General features: G+C 41.5%; 1 protein-coding gene across 1 annotated transcript; it reads right to left on the bottom strand.

The window, feature by feature from the left end:
• Positions 1-4,338: 4,338 nt before the first annotated feature.
• ASMT (acetylserotonin O-methyltransferase) lies at positions 4,339-12,215 on the bottom strand. The gene is made up of 8 exons (XM_064716454.1): positions 12,144-12,215; positions 10,621-10,795; positions 8,570-8,699; positions 7,813-7,881; positions 7,185-7,303; positions 6,261-6,401; positions 4,964-5,086; positions 4,339-4,550 (listed from the first exon to the last, which is right to left on the bottom strand). Exons 1-8 carry the CDS (start codon positions 12,213-12,215, stop codon positions 4,339-4,341), a joined length of 1,041 nt encoding a protein of 346 aa, XP_064572524.1.
• Positions 12,216-17,583: the final 5,368 nt, after the last annotated feature.

Genomic DNA, 17,583 nt, shown 5'->3' with positions numbered 1-17,583 from the left:
CATAACCCAAAGCAGAATATTACTTTAGGCTTTTTCAAAAGCATAGATCCTCTACTGAGCTGGCTTTTGGTGTGGGAAGGCTTCACAAAAAGAAACAAAAGATAGCAAGGGATAAAATGTAAAAAACCTTAATTGATCTGGCATGGAGCTCAGCCAGACAAATGTGGGGAACAGCAGCTTGCAAAACATGATCTGTACATTTTCCCTCACCTTTTCTCTATTTCACTAGGCTGGTTCCTCCCCTACCCACCTTGATTCCTCCATTTAGCCTTTGGCCCTTTCTCTAAACACTCCAAATTTCCCTCAAGTCCCACAGTAATTAACCACAAGCCCACTTTATCTTCCCATGATGTTTTCACTCTGATAATCCCTTTGATCATTTTGTTTCTGCCCTTCTTCTCAGCTAAAAATATTTGGCTGAACTTCTTCATGGCTTTGTGGGAATCCTCCAGTGTCCCATCCACTAAGGGGACAGGGAGTTCTAATATTTGTCCCTGTGCTTCTCATTGCCTGTTTGCTAGCTTTTGTACCTAGGTGTGGTTGATTACTGCTTTTGTCTCCTGCCTTTGTCTGTGAGGCTGAAGAGCCCTTAACAATCTGTCTCAAAACTCAGGTACCCTCACATTATAGATTTCTTAATATTCTTAACATTCAAAATGTCATAATATATACAACTGAGAAAGAGTATCTGTTTCCCAGCTTTTAATACAACAAGGTCTCCTATGTTACCAAAATACTAGGCCTAAACATACAAAAGTCAGAGCAAATTCCAAACTCTAGAAAAATGTACAACTCCTCATTCTGGACAACATAGGCCAGAATCTGTGAAGCTTGTATTTGACAAGACATAATTTTTAATTTTTGCTTGTTTTTAATAAGCATTGAGAGGTGAACAGTTTTGTCAAGCCATAGCATCCTTAGCATTCCTATCACAGCCTGGAACTGCAGTCTTCCTTTTGTACTATAAATGCTGAAAGAAGAAACCAGCAAGGTATAACACAGGCACTGATTCATTCATCACAGAGGTTTATGGGTTTAAGAGTGTATTCCATTTCAACAAAGCATTACCTATTTTAAAGGTACAAAACCTTCAGTGCAAAACAGCACTGAACAAAGACTTAATACATATCCTTCTGACAGCATGAGTCTTAAGTCATTCTCAAGCCTCATACTGAGCTGTTGAGAAAAAACCCAATAAATTTTATGTGCTTAAAGTCAGCCCCTGACAGCCAGATTGCACCAATATGTAACATAAAGGCCTATTTCCTATTTAAAGGGATCTGTTTCACCCTGTAACAATTAAATTGCTTTTAGCAAGCCTGGACATGTATGCTGCACCCTTTCAGAAGCTGCATGGTGTGGGAACAGCCAAGTTCTGAAAAGGCCACCATACTGGCAGCCTTTCAGAAGACATTGTGCTCAGGGAGTCAGCGCCTTGGACAGGCCACGTCTGCTCTGAGGGCCTGAGAAGCTCGTGTGTTATTAAGGTAATCTGTAATCCATAAAATATTTGGGAAAGGTAAGCTGCAGGTGGACCAAGTAGTGGAAAGCACTGATCCTAAGCAGGAGCTTTTTGTACATGCAGGAGTCAGTGCTGCCATGGCAGCTGCCATGCTGTGTGCCCAGGGTGACCTCAGGCCTGGGCTGTGCCCCAAACACCCCTCAGCCCAGGGGGGCTCAGGCAGCTCCCACTCCCACACCACCATCACAGCCTTGTCTTTAACAATGCAGCAACAAGTTCTTGTGAGAACAGCCTCTTTCTTGTAAGAAAATTATAACCCAGATGACCCAAAATTAGGTATTTCCTTCCATAGACAGTTTCTGTACAACTTACTGGGGAAAAATCCAACAGGGCTCCATGCAGTGCTTGATGGAGCATGGACAGATGTGCCTGGCATCTGAAGAAACATCAGGATTTACTCGCTATCTATCTGTCTCTTCTTTCTCATTAACACAGTTGTTTTATCAAGCCATTTGTTGCAGGCCTTGCTTTCTGAGTTCCCAAAGGCACACCTGCCTTCAGTGTAGAGCATTCTGCATAACCCTGAGAGAGCTTCACTCAAAATGTTGCATTCATTCAAAATGTTGCTTCATTCAAAGTGTTGAAGCTACACTAAGCTAGTCTGCAATAAGGCTTTTTTGAAGGGCTAAAGCATTAGAAGGGAGAACACTGTGGGGAATTTTGGGGGGAAACCCCACACATTTATAGAAGCACACAGAGCTCAGGAGAGCCTGTGGACAGGTCCCCATTGCCTCAAGGGCTCTCTAGAGCAGGTGAGTAGAAGAAGGGAGAGCTGAACTTTGGACCCAGCAGGGAACCTGGAGTGTGGATCCCACCGTCCCACAGTGGTTCTACAGCCACAGATCCCGTGGGACAATTTCCCACCCTTCTGCCTTCCATTTGAGGTCTCCTTTGGCAGGATGTTTCTAGGTAGCATTCAGGCCCCAGTCTGTGCCTGATCCTGCTGCAGTGGGGTTGTCTGTCTTTCTAAGCAGGGGTCCCTTAATCTGTGCCGCTCCTGCTTTTTTCTTGCTTAGTTATTGTTTCTTTCATTATACTTGAAGCAGCATTTTTCTCAAGGCTATGCTTCTTCAATGACCCACAACTATCAGCAAGTACTAAAAAGCAGCAGCCACCAGCTTCCAGTTAGCATGTTAAGATGGCAAATTTCCTGGCTTTTCCTGCCCTCTGCTGTTTTCTGTAACTCCCAAGCCATCAGGCCAAGGCCCTGCTGGAAGTTTCTGTCCTCTCACAGCAGCCTGGGGAGCAGCTGACTTCACTCAGCCAAGTCAAGCACAGCCGGTCTCAGTTCTTCCTGCTGTTCCCTGCCCTGGGCATTCTTCTGCTCTGAGCTGATTCCCTCCAGCTGTGGCCAGCTTTCATTCATTACTCCTAAGCCATACTGGAGCTAGAAAATGTATCTCAGTCAATATGGCAAAAAACTCTGTGAAAGGGGGAAAGAACTCTATTGGCAGAGCCATCTGCTTCAAACAGAAAACCTCTCACTGCAGCACCATGAAAGGGCATGAACTTGAGAACAGCTTTCATTACCAAAAACGGATAACTTAGAAACCTCCACCTTCCTTCCTTTCTTCTGGCATAAGCTTTTTGAAAGCTTTTTAACATATCCAAGAACAAGCGAAAAACAAGGACAAGAGACCTTATATATAGCAAGGTGTCATCTGAAATGTCTGTTGGAACACAGAAACTGTAGAACAAACAGGGTTTTAATTTGCCTGCATGTTAGCAAAGCACTTATTTCAGGCTCTCTTCACAGTATTTGTCATTTAGAAGAAAAAACAAAACCCTCCCCAAAATCCAGCATTCCAATCATGCCAGCTGTCCCAGCATGTCTCTGTAACTGCAATATTAGAGCCTTATGTCTCCTGTGTGTACTGAGGCTACTTTCTCCCTGTCCTTCTCCTACAGTCACATGAGTGAGAGGCTCCTGTAGATGGCTACTGAGTCAACTATATCAAGCTCCTCTAGTATCCAGCTTAATGGGCAAATGCAATTACTGTTCCAGAAAAAGCTGCAGAGTGATTTTTAGTGCCTTCTCCAAATGTTTCTCACTTCAGTAATGTATTATTCTGCTTCCAAGAACTGCATGGGTAATGGCAGACTGTATTTGATCAAATGATTTAAAGAAATGGCAGGAGGCATGCAGTAAGGACAACCCAAGTACATAACAAAATGACTTCACAGCATCATCTTCCTACCTGTCTTGTAATAAGAATCCCTGGGCTTCAACCAGTCATGAAAGTACAACACTTTTTCATAATTTAAATAAAAGTCTAAAGGAAATAAAAAATTAATATATTTTTTCATGCAAAACTCCCCAAGGCTCAGACACAATTTCTCCTGGAAGAAGATTTTCTCTCTGAAAAGACCATAAGGAGACATAATTTGGTCTGGTTTTATTATATCAATATTTCAGGAATACAAATGCAGGCACAAAAGCTCAGTACAGAGATTAGTTTTGTTTTGCAGGAACTCAAGTGCAAATTCAGCTCTGCTTTTGTCAGATACAGTGTTAAAAATCAGAAAGACTGATACAAGCTGAAGCAGACACACTACACTTTTCTTTTGTGGATTGTTTCTTGTGGAACAGGTGCTGCTCTTTCTTTTCCTCCCAGATCCAAAGGCAAGCCAAGCCAGGCTTCCAGATTTGTAATACATGCATGTTGAAGATCTGTTATTAGTGAGTCTTTTGACAATGTATCAGCTTACAAAAAGTTGGCAGCCTTAACTAAAAGCTAGGCTGATCATTGCCCACTAAGAAGAACAGCATATTTCTCAACCTCTTCTGTTTTGTTACATACATAAAACACATACTACTATTTCCTTCCTAAAACAGCATCATAGAGTTTTCCAGTCCTCTTTACTTGAATCACTCCAAAGCCAGCTGCCTCCAGGAGCTTGCTGTACTCTGCTGCTGTTCTCTCTTTCCCTTCTGTCTGCACCAACATATTCATCGAATACAACTGAGTTTCTATAGGCCCACTTCTATCTTCATTCAGAAGGGATTCAACCAGCAGCACTCCCCCACCTGGTGGAGAGAAGAGAAGAGAAAGAAAACACAGCCTGAGCTATGAAAAGGTGAGCTAATTTTGAGCTGTTACTAGGACAGATCCTAACCTTGCTTTCAGGAAGAGGCAGTCTCTACATTAAGTCCCATTTCAGCATCACAGAAGACAATGAAAGAGCCAAAGCATTAGAGGATATCCTTGCTCAGCTATGTTGGTACTGACATCCCAGAGCTGAAGGAGGTGCTATGGCTGGGCTGAAAATTTCCCATTTTCCCCAGCTGAAATTAACAGGACCTTACTAATTTTGCTTTGTAGGCAGTGCTTTCAAACTCTGAGGCTTCATTGTGATGCTTAATGGGATTTTTTGCTGTGCTGTATACACCTATCTAAACAGTAGTAAGAGTCCCTCTGCTCTTCAAGAATTCACACCTACCAGGTTTGCAAGCTTTGTAGACTTTTGCCAGCAGTTGTTTGCATTTGTCATCATCCCAATCATGCAGTATCTTGGATAAAATATACAGTTCAGCTTCAGGTATTGAATCATTAAAGAAGTCTCCTGTGAAGCAAGAATACATGCGTTATACAAATCCCCACAACACTGAGAGCTGAGTTATGCAAATATTTTTAGTTCTGTTCGATTCCAGGCTTGCAATGTCCTTCAGACATATCAGATGGCACTGGAGGTACCAGGTGAAAGTCCTCTGTTGCACTGCATAGGGAATTTTGCTCTTGATCAGTCTCAAGAAGATCTGAAACATTTAAAGGCAATAACTCATCCCGAAACAGACTGATGCACAGAAAATAATTTGAATTTAGGCTTTCTCCAATGACAGAAATTCAAATTCATACTGCACTAAGGACATAGGTTCACACAGTTCCTGTCATGAGAAAGAAGGAAAGAATATTGCCTTCTCTAAGAAAGTTTTCAAAGATCATCTGTAATCACAGAATTACTCCATAAATCCGTAGGTAAAAATACACATCTCTCACCTCCATCACTAGTTTGTTATTCCTTTTGTTCAGCACCTGCTGTACTGCATTCAGATTTTTCTTCTCAGCACTTTACTTTGTCGTTTCTTCTCCCATTTTTTTGCATCTTTGTTTTTATACACTCCTTCCCTCCTCAACGCTCCTTTTCTCTCTCTCAGCTCTGAGCAATTTTAAGCACTTCCAGCACTTTGAAGACTTTTGTAAACATTAAAAGTGAGATCTTCCTATACTCATTTTTCTCATACATAGTACAAAGACTATGCGGGATCAGTGGTCTGGGCAAGATGAATAGGAACTAACTCACCCACTTTTATGCTTTAAAATATCTTAGGACTTGAAGATCAATCAGTTGTGACCAGAGAAGGAAAAACTCATGTTCAGAGCAGACCTGGCATCCCTCACATCTGCCAGGAGGTTTGCACAGGAGAAAAGGGGAGTGTTAGGAAAATTCATAACAAAGCATAGCAGATTTCAAAATTGCATGATGCTTTTTTTTTTTTTTTTTTTTGCTAATGTACCATTGTTCTTAAGAAATGAAATAGCTCTCTTCAGGAATTAATGTTGCTGAATAACTGAGTTGTGTCTCTGACACAGCAGAGCTGGACTGGGGAGGCTGCAGCCTGAGACACTGTCCCCATAAGGGGCAGCTGGAGACCTGAGCCTCCAGTATGACACCTCTGAGCAGAGCCAGGGCTCTGGAGCCACAGCTGTGACAACCCCACACCACTGTCCCCACCTACCTTCATGGAAAGTGATCTGACGCTCCTCGGGGGAAACAAACTGTTCTTTGGCCACCTGCACAACTTTGGGCAGGTCATAAATTGTGACAGTAGAATTTGGATACAAAGAAACACACTCTTGGGCCAAAGCTCCTCCACCTCCTTTGGGGACAGGAAAAGAAGGTCAGTACTGACACAAACCCAACCTGTTCAGTGACATCCCCATGAAAGTATACAGGCAATGGTACATTCAGCCTCATGGAAGCTAGCAATGTACATTTGACCCCTTGAGACACCTCTTCCCATGCGCTGCTGGGAGGGAAGAGGAGGGGCAGGAGAAGTCACTGTTTCCATGTGTTCTGCAGGAAGGCCTGGGGGCAGCAGCACCCAGGCATGTGGGGTCAGCCCCTGCCCTTACCACTCTTACACTCCCTCCTAGCCAGACCAGCTGCAGGTGTTGGAAGGTGAAAAGTGAAAAACAGTCACTAAACCAAGCTCTGGGAAAGAAGTGAGGGAGCCAGGAGGGAGCCTGCCTTGTCCTGTGAATCCTGGCAGCACTCAGCAGTGCTGGGACAGCAGGGTCCTGCAGGATAAGAGGCTGTAGGCAGTACCTCAACAACAGAGACTGTAAGGGAAGAAGGAGAGAGTCTGGCACTGGAAGAATGCATCAAACAAGGCATGAAAAATGCTAAAGCTGCCACATCCACAAGGGGATGAGTGACTGCCTACATAAATCAGAGTGTAAAGAAAAATATTCAGCTTTCTAATGCTCTCATCACTCTCACATTTCTGTTTTTAACCAACCAAATCAGTAAAATTCTCCTTATATTGTCATGTCCTACTTTCCACTGTTTTGCCCATCATATAACCTAGGAGTTGTTTTCCTCTGCAGAGCTTATAAAAGACAGTTCAGAGGCTTATTAAAGAAGATCTTCTGACACTCACCTCCCAGGTCATAGATCTGCCTGAAAGGGGAAAGGTCAAATGCAGCAAGGACATCTCTGCCACATATACTCCATACTGAGTTCTGGCCAGCCATGAATTTTAGCATTTCTTCATCTGATCTAGCAAGGCAAACAGAGCACAGAAAGAGGGTTCCTTACCACATCCTCAGAGATTCCTATCATATAACTGCTGCTACATGTTTTAGCTTAAACAAAAATCTCTGGCTTTATTGACACAGAATATGTCTTCTTTGCATATAAACCTACCTTGAATATACTGTATCAGGAGTGTACAGCTATGAATTCATGCATTTAAATAGGGAATTAAGACTAGTGAAATCCAACAGTGTATTATGCTGCTCATTCTCCAAGGGACTTTTTTTTCCTTCAACTATCATTGCCTCTGTCAGAGATCTGTGATGTTTTTCAGGTTAGAAAATTACATACTTCAATTCAAAATATCAGACAGTGTCGCAATAATTGATATTGTTGAGAAGTAAAAACATTGCATGATGCTGATGAGAGGAATTCTCACCTCATCGTATTTAATTGTCCTGAGTCATAGTTAAAAACATTAGTTTTATCCATAACAAGAAGAATAAAACTTCTATAAATATTTTAATGGTTACCTGTACATTGCTCCAAAAGGGTCTTTAGATGATACACCAAAAGCTCTTTCATACTGGTTTCTTCCTTCTCTAAAATAGTAATTGAAAAAGCCTATGAGAGTGCTGATATATTTCTCAACCTCTCTCAAGAATGGTTCTTTTCAAGACCAGGGTGGGATGGCACTTTTAGCAATCTGATGTAGTGAGTGGCATCAATGGTAGGAAGGTTGGAACTAGATGATCTTTAGAGCCTCTTCCAACCCAAACCATTCCAGGATTCTGTCATTTATGGGAGCACATCTGAGGTAAAGGTGCAAGACTGATACAATCATCACCGTCATCTACACCATGTTTGGTCATCATGTTTGACATGGACTGGAACAAGTGAGACTCCAGACCCATACTTAACTGCCCCTATAAACCTTTGCAACAGAAGGACCCTTAGCCACCACTACTCATTATTTACTTTGTTGATGCCACATCCAGTAAGATCCACTGTAATGATAAAGTGCTTTACTGAAGGTGACACATAAAGAAGTCTGATTTCTAGATCATCTCTACAATAACAGGGAAAAGGAAAACAAGAACATACACAAATGGAAAACAAGGAGGGGGGAAAAAGCACACATATGGCCACGTTAACAGCTGAATTATCTGTTGCTTTTAATTTCTGAGAATGAGTCAGCATCTTTACTGAGCTCTTCCCCAGAAACACAACACTCAGAGCTGTGACACAGATGCTGCAAAGCACCAGACAGCACACAGCACTCCTCCTTACCTCACAGCATCAGCCAGGTACTGCCAGCACAAGTAGACTGTGTTGGAATAATACATCATAATGTGATACTGAGACTTCGGACTTGATTTTGTAAGGTAGACATTGGAAATTTCTGTGTTTCTGTAGAGGGCTAAAGCATAAAATAAATATATTTACTAACATATATGATATATCACCTTGCCAAGTCTGTTGTAGAGCTTGGTGTTTATCACCAAAAGATGTCTATACAGCCAAAACCACAGCCACATTACTTCTACAACCAAAGCCTTCCACTGCAATGAGCAGTGGGTGAGAGCTGCTGAAATCTGTGTTGCCTCATTGCATCTAGGTAAACACCATCTCCCTATGCTTAACTCCAGCCCCAACTATTTCTTTCAAGAAGAGCAAAAATAATGCCTTTTAAGAGATGTCATTTGTGTTGGGGAGGATGAAACAAGAAAGCCTTATAAATATGACTGCCTGGCAAAAGATTTTGAGAATATAGAAACTATAAGTGAGATTGAAATGAAAGCAACTTTTGAGATCCCTTAGTTGCTGAACAACGGGAAAACAATGATGTGACCAGCTGAATGTAATCCCCCCTGGAGGAAACAATTCCCTCTGCAAGCAGGCAGGCCTAAGTGTCAGAGCAGACCCTGCAGCTTGGCAGATGGGGCCCAAAGAGTAAGATATAGGGTTTAAAATGTAAACATAGTATGGTAATGTAGTGATTCTTATAGGTGGTATGGAAATGTTATAGGATATGCATGCTGTAGTAGATTGGTTAATGAGAATCTGAATATTCAACACAGAAGATGATTTATTGTATTGTAACAGGAACTTCGCGCTCTTCACTCTCTCTCTGTCTCGCTCTATCTCATTCTGCGCTCTTCTTTGCGCCCTTTTCTCTCTTTGTCTCTTTGTCTTCTCCTCTGCACTTCTTCACCCTCTCCTCTCTACATACTCTCCACTCTTAAACCTTTGCCTTTAACTCTCTTACACTTTGGGCCTCTCTTCTCTCGGGCCTGTTCCGAGCTGCAGCTGGCAGCTCCCAGCAGGGCCCTTCACCCACGCCCTTTGCAATAAACTGCAAGTTATATGACTTGGCTTCAAAGAGATCTCGTCTCTGTCCGTCCCAACCGTGCGACCCCCCTGCAGCTCTTACAATTTACATACAGGCTTCTCCTCTCAGAGGAAGCTTTCAGTGTGCTCTAAGTGAGAACTCTTTGCAGACAAGTCTTCTTTCTGATCAACAAGGTCAGCAGGTGGGGGTAAGTCCCCAAAACAGCAGGCCAGCCACACACACCCTCCTTCAGTTCACTAGGACAGAACCTTCTGCAAACAGAAGAATGCCTAAAGGACTCCCAGAAATCTCCCCACTCCCTCCAATCTGCAGCATCTGCTGTGGCACCACTCACCCACAGGACTTGCATACCAAAGGAATATAAAAGATAGATCCTGCTCTCCCCAAACCCATTGGGCAACAACTATAATTCCTAAAGCAGAGTATGCCAACACAAGGCAGGGCAGGGGACACAACTTGTGAGACTCTAGCTGCTCCTGACCAGCTGTCTGATCCTTTCTGTCCAAGTGGACTCCATGTTTCTGACATAAGGAAAAACTTTTATCACCTCTCAGTTCTGATCAACAAAATAGTTCACATAATGGTAAAAACCCTAAGAAGAACAAAACCTGTTTTAAATCATGCTGTTACCATCCACCCTGGCATTTTGTTTTAAGTTTAAAATCCTGTCCATACCACAGAGATTTCTTGAGACAAGCTCCACAGAGCTTTTGAAGTTATCCTAAATATCTTCTCCAATGTCATATGTTCAAAGACATTTAGGAATATAGAGCCCTGTGCCTGTTTTTTATGTTACACTAGTGATCCTGCTGACATTTGCCTCCTCTTTCAGCTGAAGAGTAAATCCTAAGAGTGATTCTCTCTTTCTTCCAGCTACATTAACTGACTTAACATTTGGTATCACCTTTGCCCACACATCTTACCTCACTTTCAAAACCATCAGAGGTTTAAATCTTGCAATTTATTTCCATTCCTCTGCCTTTATTACCTCCTTCTTGTGTCATCTCTACTGCCAAGAGCTTCAATCCCACACAGGCATCCAGCAGTCTTCTCATCCCCATGGTGCTGGCACCCAGACCTGCAGCAATGGCATCTGAAGACAGAGGCTTTCCTGACTCCAGAAGAAGATCAAACACCCCCAGCTCACAGGCAGTGAACATAACCTGGGAATAGGGAAAGATGGGAGTGAGGGATTAGGTGAAAGCACAAAGCCTACTGCATTTCACAAGCTGCTTAACTAGGGAAAGTATAAATTTAATAATATTTATTTCAGATAAACTTGTATTTCATATAAACAAGTCCAATTATTAAATTGTAATTTATCTGAGTACCGATACAACATACAATGCATATAATGCACTCGTTAGTCTTATTTTTTTTCCTTTTCCGGTGAAGCCAGCCAATGCTCTTTGGCTTCCAAAAGTCCACATTTAGAGACCAGATTTTGTGTGTAAATGTCCCTGCCTCTTCCTTAGTTTAGGAACACATTCTCACAGTCTCCTAGAAAGAACAAAGGCAAGTCTAGGTGGGGGTGTTTGTTGTGTGTTTATGTTTCCATTCTTTAACTAAGGATCTAGCACATGTTTCAGTGAACCCTGGAGAATCTCTCATGGCTTGCAATAGGGTGAATATCCCATTCTATGGACCTTGTTTTCAGGGATTGATGTGAATGACTACAGTGATCTTCCAAAAGCAGGGAGGTTCCTCTCATCCAGAAGAACAGCTTCATTTAACTGCACAAAACTGCCCAGTCTTTCCCTAGAATTGTTTAATTTCTCCAGCAACATACATCAACATTCGGACAAACACAGCTAACCATATGTTAAAAAAAAAAGAACCAACCATCCTTCTTTGGCTATGCACAGTCAGTCTTACAAGTATGAGCCTATTACTCTGGTCACATAAATACTCCTGAAACAGTAACAAAGACATCAATTTAACAGACTGCCTGTATCTACAATGATTTGAGCTACAATGATTCCTGTACAATGAAGCTCCTTTTACCTCAAGTAAAAACATGGCTTAACATGGCTAAAGTTGAAGTCGTTTCTCTAAAACATGGTACTAATAGTGTTAATTTGGAAAGCAGTGGGCACCTCTTTTTCTCACTAAGTGATTTTTCATTGTCTATTTTTCCTCTCTTTATTGTCAGCTCTGCCTTTCAGGAGCTTAAGGTGCAGCGTTTTTTGCACAACCAAAGAGCATTCCTTCTGTTACCATGTTGGCCAGAAGATCAGCAAGGGACAATAGGAAAGTTAAGTAGTAAATGAGGAAAAAATCATCCACTGCACTGGATGTTAAAATTTTAGGCCCATGTGCTTAAGTAAATAACATGAGCAAACAAAAAGAAGAGTGGAATTACTAGTTTTGTCTTTGTGCCTTAAAAATATCTTTGGAAAAACAGTCATTATAGCAGTGCTTTCACCTCTTCCAAAGACTTACATTTAGGATCTAAAGAGAAATCCCTAATATTTCTTTCTGCATACTCTTTCTTTGAGTTATATTTCTTACCTTTGAGATTAAAAATCCATTGCTGTATTGCACGATGATTTGAGGATAGTCAAGGTCTTCTGTGGAACCCATCTTCCTTCTGGACTGAGACACAGATTTCCTGGCTCTCTTAATTTAAATAAGCTTCTTTTAACCAAACACAAAGCACACCGGCTGATCCACATAATCTTATTGCTTCTGAGAAACACACTGGTTACAAAACATGTTAGCTGAATTATTTGGCTTTGGTGGGTCTTTCTACCTGGTTCAACTGTTTCGTTGGATCTTCCATCATCAAGTATAAGGCTAAAGAAGCACTGTGGATTAAAGCTTGTATTGTCAGCTCATCAGTCAGCAACACAGTGGTACCTCAGAAGCCCTTGAAAGCTTATAACAAGCAAAACAGGAATCAGTACAGAAGAATACCAAGAACCTGAACTCAGTGCAATGCACCAGCATTCATAAACCAAAGCAGAATCTTACTTGAGACTTGAAACTTGCTGTGGGGACAGTCCAGGGGACCCTGGGCTGGCAGTAGGGTACACCTCATCCTTAAGTGCAGAAGCAGCAAGAGAAGCTGTAAGAATCTGTTGCTGTTTTCTTGCTGTGATTAGTTTGCTCTGAAGACGATCACTCAGATGAAGCCTACAAGGATGTAATCTACATTCTTTACTTTTCTGTATTTTGCAGGTCCTCCCAGCCAGCCTGATACCAGCTTAGAAAGGAATACTTGGAGCACTTCACTAGGGGTGTCCTACTTGTACTTTGCCATATTTTGACAGAGCAGGGTGTTGAGGGGTGACAACACATTTGCATTTTCCAGCTGATTACTACAGTTTTCCTCCCCTTCTCTGCAAAACAAATCATGGGCAGCAGAAGGCCCTTGGGAAGAAACAATGAAATGACTGCAAAGTGCAAGATGGGGCATGGATTTCAACTTCACACAGGACATACCTCATAGGTTTTCATCAGAAAATTAAACTCCTGGATTACTTTCCTGAAATCTTGCTGCCCCATTTCTCTGTCTCTGCCTGACATCTTGCCCATCTCACCTCCAGGTAGATGTGGCAACATTCAGGTGAGGAAGATCCTTTCCATCAGGGAAAAGACTCAGATTTTATATCACACATTTAGTGACCCTTCAGGAAACAATGTTAAATTAAACCTTATTTAGGTAGTACACTGAAGGCAAAATGTGACAAACCAGCATTTTTTCAGTGGCAGCTTTCTCCATGCTTCAGATTCCACTGTATAATCTTTCTCTGCATCTGTACTTTCTAACTAAATTGTGCATAATCGCACATCACCAGCTAAAGGTAACTATTGTTACCCAAAAAAAAATATCTTGTATGAAAATAAAAAACCAATTCTCTTCTAAAGGCCAATTCTACGTGCTTCTGAGAAACTGGTGCAATTTCATGTAAGCTTAAGGATTTCCCACTCCTGGGAACATAACAACTATTCAGCCGCATAAATGCACTTCACTTAAGGCAAAGTTATATGGTACATGAGTCTCCACTAATAAAATGACCACACATTGATTAAATACACTTGAAGTTCTTTTTCAATTATAACTAAATCTGTCTGTTGAGGATACCAGTTATAATCATCTAATGGGATTACCACTAGTAGTGAGATGTAGGGGAGGAGGCTTGCAGATAACCCACACCAGACTGAAAAAAAGCCACATGCAGAAGCTGTTTCCAAGTAAATTGTTAGAGAGGCTTAGAGTTTAAACTCCTTTTAAGCTAGAAATGCATTCATGAAGATGAAATTGCAATGGCTTGCTTTCTATGAAAATCCTATCAAGATTTCTCTCACAGGGCTTAGACCACATGCAGGCTAAAGCCCTTATTTTACCACCACAGTTCTATTTCAGTGATGCATTTTTCTTTGCCTAAATGACTCACTACAGTCAAATGCTACACAAAAACCAATTATGTCATTTTTGCATAACATTTGAAAGTAAGGAATTATCTATGAACAAAGGAGATTTAGTTAAATGAATGTGCCTGCCAGTGAGGAATCTTCTCACACAAAACCTTCCTTATAAGCAAAAACTACAAATCCCAGGGATGTGACCACGATGAGTTTCAATAATTCCAGTAGGGAGCAACTCTTCCTTGCTATCATGACCAAGTCTCTAAGTATACCCAGTTTATAACACATGCCCTGGAAGGGCCCTGAGGCATTATTTTGTGGTCTTTTTTTAAACAATCCTAATAAACCAAGATACTCAATATCATACTTTTTCTTTGAAATAGAATATCAAGTTTAAAATGCTCTTTTCTTCTTTGTAGCTTCTAATTATTCTCATATTTTACAACAGATGCATTTTCCAAGTAACATAACTATTATTTCCATCACTTTTGACACACACCAATTTTAGTTTTTTCCTGTTTTCTTCACATATAATAATAGCAAATATTTGGAGTGGGCACAAAAACCTGTATCTCCAGCTCATTTTTTAAGCAAACCCTCCCTTCTCTTTAGATTCACTTACAGTAAAATCTCTGAGAATATCTTTTAAAGTGCATCTCAGGCAATCCAGAGTTGTTCTTGGTTTAACTTGTGGATAATCTCTCAACAAATAATTCAACTAAATAATCATTGAGATTCTATCAGAGGAAAGTCCCAGGAGATTAGAGTCATAGTTTTCCCGAGGACAGCCAGCTAAACCAGCTACAAGTGGTGGATGCAGAAACTTTAGAGAGAGAGACAGATGCAAGCAGAAAATCAAGATAGATAGCAGCTGAGGTAGGCTCTGATTTCAGAATTTTCTTGTGTTCTGTCAAGAATCACAAAGGAAAACCTTGGATACACAACTGCCTTAAACAGGCCATTTCAGAGGCTTTGCTTTGTTGGAGATGGCAGGAACACCTTCCTGCCCAGGGGAGGTAGTGAATAAATTCCTCATTTTGCCTTGCTTGTGCACACAGCTTTGGCTTTACCTTTATATTGTGTTTATCTCAATCCATGAGTTTTTTCACTTTTACCCTCACAATTCCCTATCCCATCCCACTAGGGGTGTGTAAACACCTGCATGGAGCCAGCTGCTATAAATCACAGCAGCAAGACAATGCAATGAACAAAAAATATTTTTTTCGAACTCTTCCCTTTTACAGGGAAGGTAGAAAGTAACAGACACCACAAGGCAATTCCTCAGAGTGTTGACATGTCTGGGATCATGTGCAGAATTGCAGGGAAAATCTAAGTGGAGGTGATCAGTTCTTGTTCGGACACTTTGCTGGCAGTGCCTGGGAGTGACATCCCTCCATATTGTCCTACAAATAGTCCAATATCATGGACAGCACACCTGAACATCCCCTGCAGAGCAGGTAGAGCTCACCTGGCAGGTGCCACAGTGCACATGCTGTTGGATTAGTCATCAATTAGAGAGCAATTCCAATCAGCCTTAGCCCTTCAAAAATTTCATAACGTATGCTATGGCAAAGCATTAGCCTGAGCTAATCAATGAATTTAATTTTTTTTTTGTCAGGCAGCAGGAGATACAGGTGCAGCATGAGGGGGTACCAGACCAAATTCCTTTCCTTTCTTGCCACTAAAGAAGGAAGGATGGTGGTGCACATCACTTCAAACAAGCCTCCAGAGCCCAGTATTACATTAATATAGGACACTTGATTCATTCTGGGCATTCATTCAGTTCTGAAGCATCAACCCAGTTCTGAAGAATCAACAGCAACTAGATTGCTGCTTTATACAAACACTAGAGACAACTGCAAATTTATTGTGAAGCAGCAAAAGATACCTTCTGCAAGTAATATGCTCATTAGACTTGGGAAAGACCAGATCAACAGCATGTAATGTAAGCTTACTAAAATGTGTGTTGTATTCAGAATAAACAAACCTCAGAAGCAGGATACCAGATCAAGACACAGGCAATGCATAATAAACACAAATTTGATCTGTATAATAATACAGGACATCAGTGGCCAATTTTGCCCATACATTTATGAATTAAGGTATTTGCCAAACTAGTTGATTTAATTGCTGTTTTATATAGAATGTAAAATCTCTAGCTCTGCTATCAAACCTGAGTGGCCACAATAGTCTGTTATATAAGAACTGCCCTAAAGCTGACATTGGTGCCAAATTCAGGTAGTCCTGATCACCAGTTGACTCTCACTAGTTTGTCTTTATAGCTTGTGGCACTGATAGAATCTTGTGTTCACAATTTTGGGTGCAACTGCAAAAACTCCCCTTTTCTCTGTCAGCTTTAAAGATGATGCTTCCAGGTAACATAACATATTTTTATATACATACCTAATTATGCCTATGTCTTTATTTTAGGACACTGAATAGATTACTCTGCAAAGGTAGAGCCCGTTAGAAACAGGATTTGGATAAGGTTCCAGCTTTGGTAATAGTTTTTACTAATATAAATTACTGCTGGCAATTTGACTCACACATTATCAAAATTCCTTTACCACAGCAGGTAGTAATCAGATGGAAAATATCACAATAATCATATTGAAGGGCTTTGGCCTTGCTGTTGTACCAAAGCTGCTGTCGTTTGACTAAGCTGCTTCCCAAGCCACCTAGTGCAGGCTGAGGCTAGGAGATAAAAAGAAAATTGCAGGTCAAAGGGCTGGTACGTGCAGAGGCTCATCAGCCCTCAGACAGATACAAGAGGAGACATTCCTTAAGGATAAAACAGGACTATGCAGCAACACGGTTCATAGCAACAAGAACTTAGATTTCTTACCCCTTTGAGACTCCTGTTCTTTGTTTCGCAAGGGCCGCAGAAAAACCATTCCTGGTTGCCACTGCCAACAGCTGTGACAAGGCAGCAGCACATGCAGAGAACACATGCACCAGCTCCTGCCTAGAAAAGGGAGCTCAAGAGCTTTGGCCCACAAACTTCCTACCCTCTTCAGCTCAGACCTTGCTGAAAGCAGTCTGTGATTAGCAGGGTTCAGACCTCCAACAGGAAGAGGTCACATGCTCCTTGTATCACTAGATGATCAGTACACTTTAAAACTACGCATCCTCAAGAGCAAATAGGGTTCCCACTTGATCCTGTCCTTCTGGCAAGGACATAGAGGAGACATTGTGGTGTCAGATGTGAAATCTCTCCTGAAGCCTCGTGCAACAATTGAGGTCCATTCTCACAACTGAGAAAACTCTCCTCCCACTTCATCATGTGAGTTAAGTATGATCAAGAACGACAGCAGAACACTGGAATGAACACTGGGCATTTCTTGGGACTCAGTACATGAAATAGGGCTCAGAGGTCTCTTTCCCTGATGCCTAGACTTTCCAGCAGGTATGAACACAGGGCTGTAGCATGAAGTTGCCCAATCCATGGTTTAATAGGATTTACACCCTGTTTTTATACAACACTAATCATGCTAAATGTGGAAATTTTTCCACTAGTGAAAGAAATAACCTACCAGTTAAGAGTGAACCTGAGCTTTCCCCAGCAACAAAGCCTGCTGAT

This window comes from Zonotrichia leucophrys, chromosome 1 (assembly GCF_028769735.1).
Source record: "Zonotrichia leucophrys gambelii isolate GWCS_2022_RI chromosome 1, RI_Zleu_2.0, whole genome shotgun sequence".
Classification (NCBI taxonomy): Eukaryota; Metazoa; Chordata; class Aves; order Passeriformes; family Passerellidae; genus Zonotrichia; species Zonotrichia leucophrys.
This window is presented reverse-complemented; position numbering and strand designations above follow the sequence as displayed.